Source organism: Centropristis striata, chromosome 2 (assembly GCF_030273125.1).
Source record: "Centropristis striata isolate RG_2023a ecotype Rhode Island chromosome 2, C.striata_1.0, whole genome shotgun sequence".
Taxonomy (NCBI): Eukaryota; Metazoa; Chordata; class Actinopteri; order Perciformes; family Serranidae; genus Centropristis; species Centropristis striata.
The window spans coordinates 24666280-24687430 of NC_081518.1; the positions used below are offsets into that span (position 1 = coordinate 24666280).

Here is a 21151-nt window from a genome sequence, read left to right on the forward strand (position 1 = left end):
AACAAACTCTCGCAGGAGGTAAAGGTGTCTGTTGGAGGAGAAAATGACTAAATGACTTGAACTAAAACCAGTTACACAACCAAAGCCCACCAGGCTCATTTAACCACTACATCTATAGGTCACACAGAAGAAACTCCAGTCACACAAGTTTCACACAGGTGTACAGTGACAACCTGCAGTACACGTCTTGCTAATGTTTCAGCAGAAGATGACTTAAAATGTTAGGCATGAATATTATTAGGTTGCGTACTGAACCATAGCTATCTAAAAATAGATGTGGTCTTTATGTTTTTGTGTTGAAATCTGAATTTATTGACCAATTTGTTGTATTAGTGCCTAAACTTATCATATGGTGTGACATTAATATATTTAACAAATATGAACATTTCTTGAGTTACTAATTTAACCATGAGTCTTGAGGTACAGACTTTTCTTTTTCAAATTCATTACATCTTGAATATTTTTTCTTTAGCATGGCACTAAGTAAGACATCTGTCCTCAATCTGTCAAGATATTTTTTTTATAAACCGACAAACCCCGACAAAAACATCCAACAAAATGCTGGAGACTGTTGCTTATAATATTCTCAATGTGTTCCATTGAGATTTGCATGATTTTAACAATAAAAAAGCCTTTTTTGTCACAATTTTAAGCATCACACAAAATGATATAGTTTCACAGGACATTATAGGATTAACTGCATCACATCCTAGAGCTATATGGGAAAATCCACAGTGGGAGTTTCACTCCTTTGTTTTGGTCTCCATTGAGAGACGGACCAACCAAGCAAAGCTGGAGTAATATGAGTCATGTACAACCAGTGGTATAAAAAGTATTCAGATCATTTACTTAAGTAAATGTACTAATAGCAAACTGCAAAATTATTCCACTACAAGTAAAAGTCCTGGATTCAAAACTTACTGAAGTAAAAGTACAAAAGTATCAGCAGCAAAATGTACTTAAAGTATCAAAATTAAAAGAACTCATTATGCAGAATGGACCCATTGTTATACATATTCTAAATATAATATTGGATTATTATTGATGCTGATTTATGTAAGCAGCATTTTATACTGTTATGAGGTTTAATAAAAAAAATGTTCAAAATTATTTTAAATTGATCAAATCTTGACCTGAAAAGTAACTAAAGCTGTCAACTAAATGTAGTGGAGTAAAAAGTACAACATTTGCCTCGAAATGTAGTGAAGTAGAAGTATAAAGTTACATAAAATACTCAAGTAAAGTACAAATACCTCAAAGTTGCACTTTGTACTTAACAAGCAGCCCTGTGGAAGCCATAATTCACACCACTCACCCACTCCAACTCATGCTGGGCTTACACCAAACGATTTTCACAGTCCCAGACCAAAAATGGAAAGTTATTTGTAAATCTAGGAGTTTTACTGGAGTCACAGCACGCTCCTGTCATGTCCATCGTAAAGTGTAAGGGCGTGATCTGCGCTGTTTCATATCAGTCTTTTCCTAGTTTTGGGTTTTGTTAGAGAAATGCATTGAGGAAACCTTTAAAATTAAATTATCTGACTCCAACACAAAATCCTTACCTATTTCTTCGCGCCGATTGTTTGATGGGGAATGATGAGCAGGAGACGTCCAAGTTCATACCCCCGGACCCCCCTACATGGTTCCGTTCGATACTTTTAATTGTCAGTACCACATCATTAATTACTTTGATCTGGATCTCCTTTTAACGTAATTATAATATTTCATCATACATGATGCATCATAGCTTTTTGCGTGCTAGTGGGGCCCCATGATGTGCAGAATGTGCCCTTTTTATTTTTTCGCCCCTGCCCTTCTAACAGTCTGAGTCCGCCACTGTGTGAAATAGTCAACTTTTCATGTCAGAAAAACAGAAACCCTTTTTCAGCTTTGTGAGGGGGCATTTTGTGGCGTCTTATCCTCTTCTTCTTTTTTTCAAAACAAATCACTGCATGCACTAGAGCAGCTGTAGTCAAAAGCTGCTTCTCCTCCATTTGTAAGTTTTTACTAAGAGCATAATGGGAAAAAATTACATGGTAGGAATAAAAAGCTAAAATAATCTATTTGTAGTCTTGTAAATAGTGACCCTGCAAGATTCACAGTCTGTCTAAAATCTCACTCTGAGACTAGGCTGTGACTAAAAACTCCAAACACTTGTCTTTAGATGTGAGAAGGCGTGAGCCTAGAGTTTTCCAGGAGTCTTTTCCAAATCTTTTCAAAGTCTTCTGATGTAGCATTAGACACCAAACAACAACCCCTACTGGATCCCCTGCAGTTTGCAGGGACCACTGACTGCAACTTCTAAAGTTTGCAGACAGGACAACACTCAACATCCTCAGGAACTTCTGATCTGGCTTTACCAATCACAGTAATCCAGTCTGTTCTCTGTACACCCATTACATTGAACACAACATACAGTCATGGAAGAAAAATACCCTTGTTTTCATCAATTTTCCAAGGTTCTTGATAATGATTTTGGTTATTTAAAAGAAAACATAAAACATGGTAAATGTCTAGATATCAGCTCTTAAATTAAACTCTTCTGAGCTATTTTTGTTGTTATCATTATATTTGTCCAAACAAATGTACCTTTAGTTGTACCAGGCATTAAAATTAACAAGAAATTGAAGAAAACAAGGTGGTCTAATTTTTTCCATGACTGTACATACATACATGTATTTTCTGCCACAATGTGATATTCTGTGTACATAATTTAAATATAGTTCTTCTTTAAAAAGGGTTTAAAGAGCAGCATGTTTTAAGAAATGCTTCTCTTTTTGAATACTAACAAATGTAACAATTAATTCTAGAATCTAGTCTTTTCTTTTGAGTTGACGTAGTAGTTTGCTCAAGGGTTTCTGTTCACAATGCTGTCCAACAGGATCAGGAAAGACCCAATAGGTCTCCTCTTTTGTGTTTTTGTTCGAGGGGGCCTTTTCACAATGTCGCCCAACAGGATCAGGAACCACATGATAGCTCTGCTCATTATCTCTTTTCTGTTTGGTGGGGCTTTTACTGCACCCGTTCTAAACAGGTAGGTCTTGTTTGCTTATGTTAGAGGAGGGGTGTCAAACTGAGCACACCTGATACAGTATATTTATGAACAACAGCTCAGGAGCTTGAATGACTGGAGTCAGGTGTTCTCCTGCTTGGTTGGAACAAAAACCTTCAGCCACTCCTGCCCTTTCGTGGAGAATGTATGAATCGTATTCTTGAAAAAAGACTCAATCTAGGTTTTGTAGGCAGGGGTGGGGGTGTAGTTTGGGAGTTCCTTTTGTTGATAAAATGACATTTTAAAAAAATAAAATCATCATTTAAACATGTTGAAACTGCTTTCTCTCATCAGAGTTACTTTCGTATTGATGTGTAAATCTCCATGCACATGAATGAAATTTCAAACGTAGATTGTTAAATATAGAGACTGTATCCCAAATTGGACACCGCTAGTTACTGTATCCCAAATCGGATGTATCTGCAATGCCGCATTTTCCGGTGTTTTCACACACACATTTGGAATAAGACCACACCAGTGTAGATATAATTGATATATACATACTAAACAATCTACGTGTTAAATTTAATTTATGTACATGGGGAATTACATGTCTAATTACAATACGAAAGTAACTCTGATGAGAGAAAGCAGTAAGAACACTTGGGGGACACTCAGGCGACAACCTGTATTTTTACTGTACTGTATTTTATTGTGAAGGACAAAAGTATGGTCCGGGTGTGTTGATAATGATGGCTGATAACGATATTAATTTGGCTTACCCAGAAACATCAAATTTCCCCCGAAAAACTCAGCAGCCCCCATTGTTTTACAGGGAGGAGATCCAGGTGTCCAATTTGGGATACAGTTAGCGTCCGGCTAATTCACCGGCGTTAGCGTCCTTTTGCTGACTGGTAAAACCGAGCCTAACGTACATGGTTAAAACAACTATGGTTCGAAAGATAATGAGTTAGACTTTAGTTTCCCACCAAATTTTAATTAATTGGAAGCCTAACATGATCATTTATATTAGAAGTTAATGGGAAATTTTTATAGAATCTCAGCCAAATGGTGTCCGATTTGGGAAACAGTTACGCTAAATCAGTTATACCTACAGTGGTGGGGGTCGATCTTATTGGAAAGGCCGCCAAACAGCGTAAAGTGCGGCATTGCTGATGTGAACCGAACAGAGGCCAATCTATGAAATAGTTACTATAGTTCCTTTCTACGATTATTGTCCATAGATTATTATAGGAATGCAAACATAAACATTGTGTTATCTTTTATTCTTTCAGATCTGATGAAAGTGCAACAGATTTAGAGCTACTCTTTGACCCGGACATCCTCAAACAGCATGTTAGTCTCACTGATGGTAAGAAAGCCACATACTGTATCAGTTTTGTGATGTTGCTATGAAGCTCATAGTCTGTAATTAAAACAAACGAGGCAACCCCTGAGCAAGAGTTACAGTGATAAAACACAGAAGACAGTATGCTTAACCGTTATTAACCTTTATACTTTCCATCCACCTGATTGATGTGTTGCTGCAGATTACGGTGAGAGGCCTGTCCCTCCTCCTCTGCCACCCGACACTGAAAGTCCTTACCGACCCAACCTGGAGGATGAATACTACTAACAGAAACACAGCAGATCCTTATGCAAATACATTACGCTGACCCTTCCTGTCAAGAGGATCTCCTAAAGCAAACACAACCACATGTTGAAATAAAACACTTTTTGTTTGCACATGTCAGAGTTCAGAGACGAAGGGTTTGCTTGTGGCACTGATTTGCAGGTTTTATAATGAGAATATATTATATTGATTCTTTCTACAATACAATATTTGCTCACGTCCCAAAATTTGTCAAAAATCAACAAGATTCAATGACTCACGCTTGATATGAGACGGTAGCATATGACCATTTAACATGATCAGCTACAACACCAAACATGATTTGATAATTTTACTGAGCTCTACACATTTTACTCACCCACTTAATGAGATGTAGGGATGCCATCACAGCAGCAAGGCCAGTCTGATCACCTCATGAGAATCAACAACGGCACCTCACAAGCACAGTGATATATATTTATGTACGTGTACATAAATACAGTAACAAGAAAAACAATTAAACAACCCTTGATTTCTTAAATTTCTTTTTCATTTTAATGCCTGGTACAACTTAAGGTACATTTGTTTGTACAAATATAATGATAACAAAAATAGCTCATAAGAGTTTTCTTGATAATGATTTTGGTTATTATCAAGAAAACCATGGAAAATGTCTAGATATCAGCTCTTAAATTAAACTCGTATGAGCTTTTTTTGTTGTTATCATTATATTTGTCCAAACAAATGTACCTTTAGTTGTACCAGGCATTAAAATGAACAAGAAATTGAAGAAAGAGGGTGGTCTAATAATTTTTTCCATGACTGTATACATTCAGTGGTGGAATGTAACTAAGTACATTTACTCAAGTACTGTACTTAAGTGCAATTTTGGGGTACTTGTACATTCAGTATTTCACCATATGCAACTTTATACTTTTTACTCCACTACATTTAGCTGAAAGCTTTAGTTACTTTTCAGGTCAAGATTGAACATAAAAAACATGATCAATTTAAAATGATTATGCATGTTTATAAATTCAACCACATAAAAGTATATTAAGTTAAAATTAACTCTACCTTGACGACAACGAAACACTGCTGACATAAATGCATCAATAATAATAATCCAATAATATATTTAGAATATATAAAACAATCTGAGTGGGTCCATTCTGCATAACAAGTACATTTTGGTGCTGATACTTTTGTACATTTACTTCACTAACTTTTGAATGCAGGACTTTTGCTTGTAGTGGAGTAATTTCAGTGTGGTATTAGCACTTTAACTTAAGTAAAGGATCTGAATACTTCTTCCAACACTGTATATGTGATGTCAGATGTAATAATGACAGGACACTGTGAGATCTGCATTAAAATTTTTAAATAAAGAATAATTCACACCTAAAAAAATTCCAAAATAAAGAGAAATTTCACATACTACATGTTAAATCCATACGTCATATTTATAATTACAGATATTAAAGTATTTATTTATATATGGCATGTCTATACACCCTTTTCATAGCCCCCACTACAGTACATTTCATCCTATCTGCCTGATTGGCTCTTGAGAAGGGAACTCATATAAAAGTCAGTGTTGATCTCTTGATGCAAACACGATGGCTTAGATCAGGAACAGCAGACAACTCTGTATTTCATTTTTTGTTGTTGTTGTTGTTGAAAGAAACAAACCGTGGGGACTGGTGAGATGGCTGAATTGACAATTTCCATATCTTCCATTAATGAATCTTTCTTTCACAGACATTTTATCTTCTGTTAAATATAGCTCACATAAAATAATCTGTTAGAAATTAGTGTTAGTGATAAATGATGTAGAAAGCACACTTTCTGTTTGTTTTTCACTGCAGAATAACTGTGCTGTACCTGTACTGGAACTATCATCACCATAATAATAATAATAATACTAATACTTTTTATGACAATTATAATAAATAAATTATAATGAAACGGGAATTCCTTGGTTTTCTGGTATAGTCATTTGGTCCCTTTTTCATTTTAATGCCAATAAAAATGTCATCAGAATATCAACAATTTTGGTTGATATGGTGTAATACCTGTGGCTAATTATATTTCTCTTTAGCTAATAGCACTAGCATTGAGGACAGGAATATAATTCCAGTAATAACCACAAGGTGCCATGAGTTGTTATGCAACCAGTGGCCAAGTTGTCACAGAGTGCATTAAATCAAATTAAATTATTGAAATTGAAAGTATTAAAATGGGTCGCAGACGATTAAAATATTAATGCATACATTTCATGTCACATTCAGGGGTCGCACAAAATGTTGCACTTGACAAATGTTCAACAAAATGTTCTGTATGATGCACAATTTATGTGTTGCACACATTTCTATGCATATAATCTGTGTCTTAAGAGGAATAGTTACATGGATGTACTAACAGAATGGAAGTAGATATATATTTCATAAGCGCATAGCACCTGTGCATTTTAACATTCTACCTTTCTGTGAATTAATTTTTTAGCTTCTTGCTCAGGCTACACACATAAAGGCTCTGAATTGGCACAATTTTACTGCCCTATAATATGACTTGTGACAGCACAGGCACAGCTCAGCCCATTTAGTGCAGTGGGAAAAAAACACATCAAACATACCCCTTCAAACTCTTCAACTTCAACACACACTCAATGGCAATCCCTTAAAATGTGATAATGTTCACTGAGGAAGGTCACAATGATCTGATGAAAAAGAGGCACTACTAGTGAAGATATGAAGACACCAGAGTTTTGCTTTAGCTCCCTTGTCAGCACCCGTACCTACTGCACCGAGGATCAGCCTTATTATGTTACCAACGCCACACTGGGAGCATTTCAGATTTCTGATGTGGAAACTATGAGGAGCAAGTTTCTAGAACACCACACGAAGGAGAAGTCTGTATGTCAGAACTCGTCTTGAAGAGTCCAAAGAGCCTTTTTTCTCTCCTGTTATTAAACATCTTTGTGACTGATTTTATACCTAGTTAGAACACACAGTAACGAAGCGCAGTGTGACTCATTAAGGGCTTTACAGGGCAAATTGTGGGGACCGTTTAATTTAGCACTACAGTACCATAGAAGCTGCAGACAAAACTTAAAAGGAAAAATCCACAAAAGTGAACCCTCACATCATGATTTGTAATCGTAAAAGTGTTTGAACACTGGTCTCTCAATTTCCGCCTCTCTGTGTTTTATTGTGGAACATTGGTGGAAAGGAGTGGCTCTATGATTTCAAGAAAATTAATTTGCATACGGTATGTGTTTGCCCATGGAGGAACCTTAAGTAAATGTTATACACAATTTCAAGGCTATGCCTTGCTAATATGCTTTATATTCAATCAGTTACAATTTTGACCTTGTTTGAAAGCGACCCGAAAAGGAATAGCAAGGTCTCATATACCTGACCCCTTTCCTAATCATTGGCTCGGAGGGGGTAACTGATGATTATCATTTAGTCATTTGATGTATCACAAATTCAAGTCCAAAACCCTAAATATAACTGATTTGATATGAGAGAAGACCAAGAAAACTGGCAAACATTGACATTAGAGAAGCGGAAACAAGTAAACTTTTCCAGCATTTTGCTTGAAAATAATTGAATCCATTGTCAAAATAGTTGCAGACTTTCTTGCGGATACCCCTAGATCAATGAATTAGCTGCAACTCCAATCAGGCTCTTACTTGCCTTTGTGTTAAACTAAAATAAACTTGGCTCGGCTTGTTTTGTTCTTTCTGGATGCTTCAGACATGTGACACAAACCTATTCTACACTTGTGCCTTTGCATTGTACTCTGAGCCCCACTTTGCAGTGTGTGCACAGCTCATACTGCAGTACACATGTAGAGAGCCTTGTGGTCGAGCTCCACCAAGTCCTTATCGTATTTCTCACTTCTAATGTTTTCAGAAATATATTTAAGTGAGCCTTTAGCTGTAAAATGAGAAAGTTTATGACCCGGCCTCGACCATTACAGACACCATAATCTGCTGATTTCCATCAATTCTCCAGATGACTAGAACATTTTCTGTTGTCAAACAGCTGAAAATGCAAAGAACATCACCTATAGCTGGTTTTATAAAAGTGTTTTAGGGTGGATTTTTTGTTGCCACTGAACAATGTGGATATCACCGTTTATACCAGGTGTGCTAGAAGGTTAAAGGTCACTGTTCCTACATAGATTTGTTTCATTTTGTGTACATTTCCTGTGTGAGGATGTCATTTAGTAAATATACACTTATACCCTCATGCTTAGAAGACCTTAAATGTTCAAAGTCAAAGCAAACTCATCAACTCATGTGTTCCAAAATGTCAGCTGCTGTTGTTTTTGTCAAGTGCAAATACAAGCTGGTGCTGTCCAGTTCGGCTCCTGGGCTTTTATGTTGCACCCGCTGAGATGACGCTACAGGTTTAACTAGGGCCGCCAAGGCTGCGGTGATACAATGTTTGTGCTTTCCATGGACAGCCTGTGCTCTTCGCCTCATCACTGACTCCATTTTGCATAATTTCTTTTCTCACTCCTCCTTTGGCTCATTTTCATCTCTTCTTCTTGCTGCACAACGTTTTCACCACAGTTCCAATACGTGATCCTTCTTTTCCTGCTCGTTTGTCAGATTTGTTATTTTTTTTTAAAATGTTTTCCTCTTTTTTTCTTGTTGTTGTTATTTTTGATATGCCTGTCCTTCATGCAACATTATGTTATGATACAGTGTACTGTACAGGGCTGTGAAGGCAGGGCAGGGCTATTCCAGGTAGATGTCCTCTGTCGGGCACGAGAACTCCACAAACTCTTTATAGTACAACTGGAAGGCTTTCCTGAAAAACAAAGACAGGCACCTCAATCAATCATATGACACATGTGATGAAGTGGTACAGACATTAAACATAGCCACAGCCAAGTGTCATCAGAATCAGAAATATTTTGTTACAGTTGCTACTGTATAAGAATAGGAAAAGAAACAAATACAGGTAAAAAAGTAAAAAGCACTCTACACTAAATTTACAACAATAAAATAATAAATACAAATGCCAGTCTTAAGTAAATAAAGATATGTACAAATAGAAATATTAAAAGTAGAATAATTTGGAGTAAAACAAAATAGAGATATGTACAATAGAATAAAATTGAAATATGGAAATATAGGTATAAATAATCACTGCTGTTCCAGCACTGTTGGAGAACCTTGCTGATGCCACACAGTCGGTGAAATTGCAGTCTCTTTGCTGTTCTTCTCATTGACTAATGAGCAGCGTACAACTATGAATGTGCAAATTGATATTTCAGGATGTTCCCACATTCATTTAAGGGTAACTGGGTGTGAAAATTAGGGCAACCTGGAAGTGCCTTAACACTGCAATCTTTCAAAATTCCAACAGGGGACGCCAACGGTAGTTGCAGAAGAAGTCCGGCCTATCTATCTCAATACAAATTGAGATGACTTCACACTTTATTTATTCCCTCAGAAAAAAATCTTGTGGCAACATTATGGTCTCAATCGATTGTTTAAAGTCTTCTTCAAATCAATATGATGCTAATTGTGTAAATAATGGTCCCATTTAGAAGAAAATAGATGATAAAGTAGCTTGAGATTTGGGGCGTGGCTAGAGAAGCAAAACAAAGCCTATGCACGGCACTGTGTGCATCTAAATAGCTGTGAACCTGTTTGTGTTTTCATCTCAGAGCTTTGACCCTTTCACTGTGTGTTCTCAGTTCACGAAAGTTTATTTGAACATTTTGGTCATTTAAAAATGTCTTGTTCAGCATTCAGTTGTATTAAAAGACACGGACAAGGAGTCGGCCGTTCTGTGCACTGAACTCGATGCTTCAAACGGCCAGTCCACAAACCAATGGGTGATTATGTTATTATTATGTATATTATTATTATACAGTATATGGTTTGCATATGCACCCAGCTCAACAATGATTTAAACAACAAAGTCAGAGCTACATGCGGCAAAAGAATGTATCTGCATTTTTCTACATAGTTAAAGTCGTGAATCTAAAAGAATTCTGAGCATCTGGCCCACTGCGTTTAGGGAAGGCATAGCCTGCAGAGCATTCCTAAACTAAATCATGCATCTGTATGTGTCAGCTGAGGAATGTAAATGCACAAACATCCTCGATGCAAAGAATGATCTAACAAAAGTTTGACTTACCCTACAGACTCTGCAAGAGGCTTGGTGGAGTCTTCTGACACAAACACATGGCAGGCAAATCTCTGGTCTGCTGGGTGCTTAGTGATGAAACCAAAGTACCTGCGGAGAGGACGGGGAAACTTATAAGGCACTCTGAAGATGGTATTCAGCATCACCATCACCTTTATTTCGTCACCCTCTTAAAATAATCGCCTAACAATTTTTATTTTTTTTTATTGATAGGAGAGATACTGAGAGTGAAAGGGGGAGACAGAGGGGAAGACATGCGGGAAAGGGCTCCGAGCCGGATTCGAACCTGGGCCGCCCGCTTATGAGGACTGGGCTTCTGTGGTATGCGCTCTCTTTGTTTTGTTTACTGTAGTCAGATAGTACAGAAAATATGATGTGCTTTTGCAGTCCCTGATTCTGGTTGCCTGTCTTCACTTACTTGCTGTTTTTGGGGTGATAGCCGCAGAAGGAGACGTTCTTTAATTGGAAGAAGTGACTGCACTCGTTACTCTGTAAACAGGACACAAAAAAGAGGAAATGTCTTAGTTTAACACCAAAGGCTTCTTTCTCTACAATAACTTACTATTACAAAATACATGTGTTATCTGCCTCATTCTATCTATATATTCCACTTCATCTGGAAAGTAACATGTGACAAGAGTACAGTGTTTCTTGCTGAAATGATGAATGGAAATACTTAAATAAGATCTAAACCTTAACCATTGTGTTGCCTTAACTTTCTGTAAAGACCCGCCTCACTAAACCCCTTAAATAAAGCAGCTTAATTGATTTTTAAACCCAAATCTATTTTGCATGAAGAAACAACCCGTCATTCATCAAAAACTTTGTGAATATCGAGGTTTTCCCTCATACAGTGCAGAAAAACTGTTTTTAATCAGTGGAATCTGCTTGTTTTTATTACAGCACAGATCATTTTTTGCTCCCTAAGACAACACAAGGGTTAAAAAAAAACACTTCCTCTGCCTCCATTTGCCTGCAGTCTCTATTGGCAGCCACATGGGGGCGACATGCTGTCATTTTTTTAATGGCATTCTGGTGGCAATATAAGCTTTTATTTGACAAAATCTCATGAAGCGCTTAATTTTTTTTTTTTTTTTTACATTAAAAACATACATGTACAGTAAGAGTGCTTACTCTGTCACAGGCATAATAATCCTCCTGAACTGCAAGCTTGATGCCTTTCACACTGATCTCCAGGATGCAGGACGAAGGAGGGTTGTACTTTACTGTCATCCTTCTGTTGGTGGCAATCTGGAAAGCAAATGTTAAAGATGACTCATTAAACTCAAATATTGACTCCATGACTATGACTCCAAAAAAGCAAATAAAACTGTTTCCGTCTTGTATTATTCCACTAGTGTTCTACCCAGGTTTTCTGGGATAACTGCTGATGTATGTGTGATTTATTTCTCCTTCGCCTCGTACCTTCTGCATAGCTGCACACAGAACATCGTTTCCTTTGTGGAAGGGCACTTGAACTGAGCCCAGGAACTTCAGCCGGTATCTGTCCATCCATTCACTGCTTTTCACTGCACAGGAAGGACAGAACATAAGCATAAAACAAAAACCCAGGAAATAATAATCAAAGACAAAAAATATTGCATACATAATATGCATATCATAGATAAATAAAAAAAACCCACTCTTATTATTTTGTAGCTCCTGTGAAGAGACAAAAAAGTATCTTTTCTGGTTGTCCAAAGCAACAGAAGGACAATAATATATCTGATGGGGGTTGAGAGAACTAATGACTTCTTCTCCATTATGAGCATCTAAAAATGCATATTAATCTGTTGTAATCATGCCTTTGTTTTGTATTTTTACTCATGTTAATCATGTCATATTTTGTCCGTGTCACCAGCTGCTTAAACCTGACAGAGAGGAGTGTCACCAGTCGACCTTAACACACCCTCAGGCTAGTTTAAACCGCACAGTTCACAGCTGAGTCTGTACAATATCACCCACACGTGTCTCACACACAAACATTGCCCAATTTGTTTGTTGGAAAGCACAACAAAGCCTGAGTAACTGCTGGGAATTTCATCTTGTAGATCTAGGTCTCTGTGGTGACGGGCTTTTGCAGACCTCTGAAACCTTAATCCGGACATAAATCTAACATTAAACCTAAAACCAAGTCTTAACCCTCAAACAGAGCTTTGAAGAAATGTAGAACAGCCCTTATTCACACTCCTACACACATTAAGGTTTTTCAAGACTATTAAAAACTATTTTGGGGAATTAATTCACCTTCATATAAGGGCTGCAAACAAAATTAATTTAGGACTATAAAATACTATGAATATTGTGGAAAAAATGTTCAATTTCTTAAAGCCCTGAGGTGACAAATTTGCTGTCTTTAAAAAAAAAATCAACAATCCAAAAGCTAAATATATTCAATTTCCATATTTAACAAAGACAAGCAGCAAATCTTATGTAACTAGATTTTTTTTAGACTTTCTGTCCAAATTCCAATGTAAATGGGAAGCTGCAACTGAAATCATAGTCAAATTTTGCCACCTAATTATTTAAACAAATATATCTTTTTTTTTTTTTACTGTTCTGTGATAACAGCTCCCGCAGAATGCTAAGCAAACATTTGTCTTCTCTTTGTTGAAATGAGGTTGCCAGTTCACAGGTAGATTCTCAGAGGGGGAAAAAAAGCATTTATCATGTTTCAGCTTTCTTTTAATTTCTAGAATTTGCTACCACTGTGGTAGTAAAGTTAATCTACCATGTGAAACTAAACAGCACAAATAAAAGAAAACTAATATTTTTTCAGTCAGCGTTTCAAGGCATTTTATCATTTTTATGAAGACAGTCAGCCTCGGCAGCAGTGTCAGTACCTTTGTAACTGTCCGTGTCCTTGGACACCTCTATAGCGTAGTAAGCTGGGAAGATCCCTCTGGCTCCAGTTCGCATGTTGTAGCCCTCGTACCAGTAATCCTCTGACTGGACCTCCACCAGCAACGGGTCATCTACCTCCAGCTCCAGCTCATCATCATGACGGGGGACGAACCTGTTGAGACGGACGTGGTTATGCAGATGATCTGAGGGAAATCACAGGCTTTTTATGAACTGGATGATCACCATACACAGCTTCACAATAAATGAATGACATTTGGGAATCCAAGCTGACTACAGCTACAGCCTACAGGCCATATGCTAATACACAAAACACACTTTCAATATGCAGAACATGGAGTTCCAGAGTCAGCTTTTCATATAAAACACACCTTGTTTTCATATTGACTTATACTGAACCCGGAGTTTATCTAACAATGTTTAAATAGTTTCATAAGTCAAAGAAATTAAACTGCTAATTCAGCTGAAATTAAAACATAAACCAATACCTGATGTTGGCTAATAAGATAGGATAATAATGAAAATAGAGGCATTAGAAAAATACAGAATATTATACATATCCATACTAGAAGCTTGCTGAATTAAATGAACATTGTAACAAGCGCCCTGCTCTCAGTGCACGGATAATGTCCTGCACATCATATGATCTGTCAGTGCACAGAGATGCTGCTATTCACATGACTGCATTGATGTTGTTTTTGTCCCACTCCCTCATACATTTATCAGCCCGAGGTCTTCCAACAGCAGCTGTAAATCCACGCTGCCAACTGGAGTGTGATTGTTACAGGGCAAACATGAAGAAATGGAGCGTTTTCTGCTCCAGCAAGCACATTTAAAAAAAGGAAAAAAAAAAGACAGATGGAGATGAGCATGTTTAAAAGTAACTGCAACTTTAAATTCAGCTGGAACCCATCCTCACGGTATGTTTGAAAGATGGGACGTTTCCACGGTGTTGGTAAGATGATCCAAAGGGAATAAGTAAACCCGCTTTGTTAACTTTTGGTTTCACACAGGACAGTGGTCCCGAGTCGAAGTCCTGTATTTCTCACCCATTCATCCATCCCGACCTCCTCCCTCTGTGAACTTTTTCACTCTTTATATTATGTTGCCTGCCTGTCATAATTCCTAGGGTCAATAGAGGTCACCACTGAACAACAACCTGAGACTCCTGGTACAGGCCCATGTGATATCACGTATGGATGACTGCAACTCCCTAATGTCAGGTCTCCTTGCGTGCACTTCCAAGCCTCTGCAGATGATCCAGAACGCTGCGGTGCGTCTGGTCTTCAACCAGCCCAAAACAGCACATGTCGCCCCAATGCTCAAGTCCCTGCACTGGCTCCCAGCTGCTACCCGCATCAAATTCAAAACCCTGACTCTTGCCTAAAAAACAGCCACCTTCCTGAACTCCTTCATTCAGGTTCAAACACCCTCCCTCACTACACTCGAATGGTGTCTGACTCTTCCACCACTACAGGGCCCACTACATGTCACAAGCTAGACTCTTCTCCTCTGTGGTTCCCAGGTGGTGGGACGAGTTACCAAACTCCATTCGATCTTACTCATGTGCTGTGTTCTGACTAGATCTTTGCTTGTGTTGTATGAACACTCAGATGTATGTCGTGTCTGCTAAATGACGTTGTAACAAATTGAAATATAACTCGAAACAGGTTGCTTGCACAAAAAATGTACAGGGTCGTTTGTTGGAGAAGGACAGTCTCAAATTAAATAGTATGCGATCTTTGTAACGACAACCTCCTGGTAGAGGAATATCACACTTTATAAAGTTTAAAATAATTGCGTTATTACATATGGATAAACCAAAGGTTATATATGAATGAGGTGCCTTTAAGACTAATGCTTTACCTTTGTGTGGATAATTTATGTTTTGTAAATTGATAGTATAGTAGAATTTTTTTGCACTCCACACTAAGCAACTTTGATGTCCTGACTGCTTTATTGATGTAATGAGAAAATCATACATTAATTAAAAATGAAGGCTAAAACTACATTATGTTTTCAGTCATGGTGAGAATATCTAGTATGGATGTGATGATGATGATGATGATGATGATTTATTGATGATGATGCAGTTCTTCCTCACCTGTAGACCGCTCTGTGGCTCTGATCCTTCTCCTCTCCATTTACGACACAAGAGTATAATCCAAAGGACTCTGCACCTTGAAAAGCAGACAAGAAAAAAAACAAGTAAGAAATAATGCAATAACACTTATACACACAATAACAGCCTCTGTGTTCAGCTTGGAAAAAGGTGAATGGCATCCAATTTAAATTGCAACAAAAGTCCATCATATACAAGAAGAAAACACACTTATAGCACACTGTATTTACTTTGAAGCACACATGCATTCTTTAGGAGCCATAAATCACACTTTAATTAGGCGTGAAACAGATGAGCATTGTGTATTTCTACCTACATTCCCCTGAGACATCCATTACCTCCCTGCTGCACTGCTCAGATAAACTGCGTTGGTGTTTCTAATGAGCCTGTGAGAATCATGGGCCGCATCCAAGAGGACAGCGAGGATTATTAGAGGAAATTTCCACACATACATTAAAGAAAAGTCTATGTCTGTCTCTTTCATGTGAGTACCCACTCCTGCCCACAGCTGCTGGCTGCTTTAAACATGCATACACACCATGATGTGGGTTAATGTTTGAGACAAAATGATAGTCAACTTAATGAAGGTAAATTCTAAATGAAAGGACCCTCCTCATCCTCATTCCCAGATACAGTCTGGGAAAGTAGCAAATTTTAGAATCACAGCTTTGTCTCCTCCCTCCATGAGGATACATTGGCAACTGCTAGTATGCATGCTTGAATTCTGAAAGCATGCCAAAGTGCTGGACAACTGTTTTAAAATTCAGCTAAATTAATCAAATATATTTAGTGTAAAAATTATTTTTCCACACATGTCATAATATGCATTGCATATATTGTAATATCCTCGTCGTTTTTTGTCAAAACGAAATGGGAAAAAGTGCCCAAATATGCTGACTCTGCTGTTCAGGCTGCACACTGCAGACATGTGGGGGAGGGGCCACCTTTTCTGTTTTTTTTCGCAACTTGTTTTCACATTTTCATAAGTTCTGGCTTGAAACTACATGCCAGTTTTTGTTTGATGATGACAGGCCAAGTAAAACTATTGATAGGGTAAAATATATTTAACAGTAAAAATATTTTTTTAGAAAAATATGCAAGATGTGATGGAGCTGGAATTGCATACATTGTACTATCTTCTGCATTTTTGTCATATAACAAAATGGAGAAAAAAGTGGCCGAATGTGCCGACTCTGCTTTTCAGGCTGCACACTGCAGATATGTGGGGGAGGGGCCACGTTTTTATGTTTTATTTGCAACCTGTTTTCACATTTTTAACATTTAAAATGCATCATTGGGCATGATTGCGTTTTGAAAAAAAAAAAAAAAAAAAAAAAAAAAAAATATATATATATATATATATATATATATATATATATATATATATTTATATATATATATATATATATATATATATATATATATAAACAGTTTTAAAAATCCAATTTTATGTTTTTTGGGGTTCAAATGTTGATCTAGTCAAAATGAAAAAATAGTTAACAGGTCATATAGGTGAGGTTGTGCTGAAAAAAATTATACTAAACATGGCAGGGTAAACATTTGAAGTGGGATATACAGGCAGAAGGAAAAGTATTCAAAAACAGCATTTAGGATTATAAGTTGAAGCTGTTAAAATATACATGGTGGTAGGACATCTGGCAGTAAGTGGCTGTACAAATGATTTTTTCTGTATTACTATTCAGCTGAATCTGCCAGTCATCGCTTGTTTTCTTCCTCAGTCCGTCCAAAAAACCCTTCTAGAAATGCCATTATTTTAATGTCTGGAACAAGACTTCAACATGTTTTTGAATGTGTGATTGCTCTGGACAGCAGAGAGGAAGAGAGATGCACATCCATGAAAGAGCAAGCTGCTTTTGGCTCAGTGTCCCTCCACACAGCAGGCTACCTAAATGTCCAGCTGGGTTTCTGCCCCGAATGTGCTGCTGTCAGAATGCTGATAACGTTATCAGCAAAGCAACAAAAACTACAGCTTTCATTTACAACACTAACAAGCTGTGCTGGGTATTGTGGCCTGAATTAGCAAAACTTCACATGTTCAAACTGCTGGTATGATAAAAAAAAAAAGTTCAAATATGATTTCTCAACCAATTTCAGATGTGACTTTAGAAGATAAAGTTAAATCTAACTCAAACAGAGCAGAGAACGCCGAGCAATGTGTCATGTGGATGGTGATGTGTGCTGTGCAGGAATATTCCAGCTCCTGGATATCTCTGTGGCTTTGCTTCATCAGCCACATCGCTTTAAGCCTTTCCCTCCGCGCTGCCAATTCAGCCAGACAGCATTCACCGCTGTGTTACTCATGTTTAAAGGGAATTACACGGAACAAAAGCCTACTGCACCTATGTGCTTCCTGGTTGTTTCACATATAATAATGTGAGGAATTAAATACCTCGCAATGAGTAATAAATACATATTATTAAGAGGTAAAAATCAAGTCGGAGGCTGACATGTTACTGTGTGCTATCGAGAAAATGGCTGAAGAAGAAAATACTTCACACATAGGCAATATGAGACTACCCTGTATGCAAAGTGTCTTAGTTTGCATTGCTTTGTATACTGTAAGTCTTTCTTGTTACAGAACAAAACCAAAACATTTCCTATTCTCATCACTCACATTTTTGATTATGTTCTTCCCCCTGCAGACAAGTTAAGACAATTTAAATGTACAACAATCTCATATATTTTCCAAATATGTCTTAAAAATAAAGAAAATTAAATTGGCAAACAAAATCATCATCTGTTCTCTCGCCAGGAGCCTCCCGAATAAGAAAGTTAAAATTAAAATTCTGTAATATTAACCTTTTTTTTTTACATGTCGTTTATCACTGGGTAGAGTAATATGGCTGTGTTATTATATCAACCCATTAGCAATCACCCTTTACAGAGAACTGGGGGTTGTGGTAATTCGAGATGCTCAGCACCATGTGTAAAGTTATTCTAATCATAAATATGTAATTAAAATGACCTAACTACTCAATACATATATTAATAAAAAACTATTAAGGTGTATAAGGGTTTAGAATATTAATGTATGGCTTTCTGAAGTCCATTTCCTCCAAGTCCAGACACATGATGCTGAATTAAGGCCTTATTTAAAATATTGACAATGGATAAAAATGTTCAATAATGCTCCAGAATATTATATTAATACATCAAGACCTTTGGAATACTGACAGGCCATCTGACCGCCAAGGTGGTTAATACTGTTTTCCATTACTGACATGTCACATTTGGTCAATGTATGCAAGATAACCCATAAAATACTTGATGATAATAAAATATTTTTGAAACAAGTTTATCATTGCAGAGACTTACTTGAGGAGCGAGAGCGTCCATTCATGAAGACATTGAGGAACTTCTTGGAGAAGTGCAGGTCGACCTCAGGGGTGGAGTCTTCAGACAGACAGGCTGTGGCCTCTCTCCTCACGCCTCCTATCTGAAGGCCGTCCTCATCGTCCTCATCTTCTTCCTCGTACTCCTCCCCGATGGCCGACTCGTAGGGAGAAGACACGCAGTTGTCGTAGACGGTGGCCGAGTCACTGTCGTCGCTGTAGCCTTGGTAACACTGCCGGAGGCTGACCAGTTCCAGCTGAGCGTGCTCGTCCACCACCAGCGTGTATTTGACTGAGTCATACGAAAGGCCGCTGGCCTCCGAGCTCATGGAAGTCCTTACTGGGACTCTGCTGCCACCACCATCCCCCTTCCCTGTCCCCTTCCTCATCCTACCGTCCATTATTATTCTGTCCACATCTTCATCCTCCCCACAGTAGCTTTCGTCTGTGGCATCCACGTACTCCACCGAGGATCCAGGTCTGAGCATGACCCCGGCCCCCGTTCCTGCCCCCTTCAGGCTGAGGTCCAGCGTGAGGGAGGAGCGAGCCATGCTGGGCGGCGTGATAAGGGACTCTACACAAGAAGCATACGAAGGCGGGGGGATGTAGGCTTCGTCCTCCTCAGAGATGGAGGGGTTTGTTCGGTCTGGGAGGGGCTGGTAAGGAGGCGGGCCCTCTGTGTCGGAGCTGATGGACATGCGGCCCTGCTCGGTCTGCTGCGAGAGGAAAGGCCGGTCCTGTGCGTTAGGGGGGTCTAGGGGGTCGGCGGAGCGCTGCACAGGAGTTAGATAGATCTCCTCTGTGGGTTCTAGGTGAACGTCCGTGGTGTAGCGGATCCTCTCCCGGTTGTTCCCGCCTCCATCTGCCTTCCCCGCAGGGTAAAGGGGAGCTGGTGTATAGTTCTGGGGTGGGGGTGGCGCGGGTGGCTTCTCCTGAAGCTTGGAGCGTGTGGCAGTGGTCGTGGATGAACCGTGTGAGTGTCCAGAGGTGTGGCTGTGTCTGCAGGGGGCGTCAGTAGAAGTCCCTCGGTCTTTGGTCTGCGCTCCCCCGCCCTGCACCTTGTCCTCGTCGCTCAGACAGCTGTGCTCACGTGGAGGCGTGAGCTCACCTGCAGGAAGAGCAGACGCAAACAGCAACACGCAGAAACACACACGCATACACACGAGCACGCACAAGGGCCAGACGCACACACAGAGCAAATATACATGATGCAGGAATGCATCGCGTACAAAAGCACAAACGGACATGAGGGCAGACATAGCAACAAATGCACAGATGAAGCAAGCAGAAAGAGAGAAAAGTAGAAATGGTTAGGTAACGGATGTCAGGATTACGCAGCTAAATCCCCATTACTCATCAAGTTCATAATGCAGGCAGGAGAAGGCGATTGGTGCGTTATGTCATAATCCATCACCAGGAAATCCAGCCATTATATTTTCACTGTGCATGATGCAGCAGTGACATCTGATGCCGCAAGAGAGCAAATGACAGGTGAGCAGCATTTACGCAGCACAGAGAAATTAAGGGTTGTATTTTTGTTTAATTTTTACTTTGCAAGCATCATCACAAACAGAATTTGATGCAAATTTAATTTATAACAATTAGTCATCTTATAAGAAAATTGAAGGAAACAGAAATCCTGTTCCTGCACTAATTCAAATTGAGCAGAATATTGTCAGATTACTCCTAAAAACAAACCGTGCAGCTCACAGGTCAAAGTTTTTCTTGTTGGAAAAGCTGCTGCTGACTTGATTTTATTGAGCAACCACAACCACCCTTAGCCACCACATTGTACAGATTGTAATCATGAGCAGCCAAATGGATCAAACAGCTACCATCAGCCTCCTAGTTGTAATTCCATAATATCTGAGACATCAAATGGAACATTGGCAGCAACACCACAGCTGCAGTTAAATCTTAATGAAATCCAAAGTAAATTCTACAGTATATTAAGCTAATAAAAAAATGAGCAACACACATCATCATCCTTTGGCTAGAAACAAAAATAAAAGAAACGACAATTTTTCATCATTG

The 21151-nt window shown here is 38.5% G+C and overlaps 1 protein-coding gene across 1 annotated transcript in view; it reads right to left on the bottom strand.

Annotated features, from left to right (window-relative positions):
* Positions 1-5970: 5970 nt before the first annotated feature.
* mapk8ip1b (mitogen-activated protein kinase 8 interacting protein 1b) overlaps positions 5971-21151 on the bottom strand; it is a 57738-nt gene continuing 42557 nt past the window's right edge. Inside the window, exons 5-12 of the mRNA XM_059351056.1 lie at positions 19101-20225; positions 15747-15822; positions 13624-13796; positions 12206-12309; positions 11915-12031; positions 11199-11269; positions 10772-10870; positions 5971-9430 (exon numbers count right to left, since the gene is read on the bottom strand). Coding sequence (XP_059207039.1) covers positions 9358-9430; positions 10772-10870; positions 11199-11269; positions 11915-12031; positions 12206-12309; positions 13624-13796; positions 15747-15822; positions 19101-20225 — 1838 coding nt within the window. The 3' untranslated portion in view covers positions 5971-9357. The remainder of the gene's footprint in view (positions 9431-10771; positions 10871-11198; positions 11270-11914; positions 12032-12205; positions 12310-13623; positions 13797-15746; positions 15823-19100; positions 20226-21151) is intronic.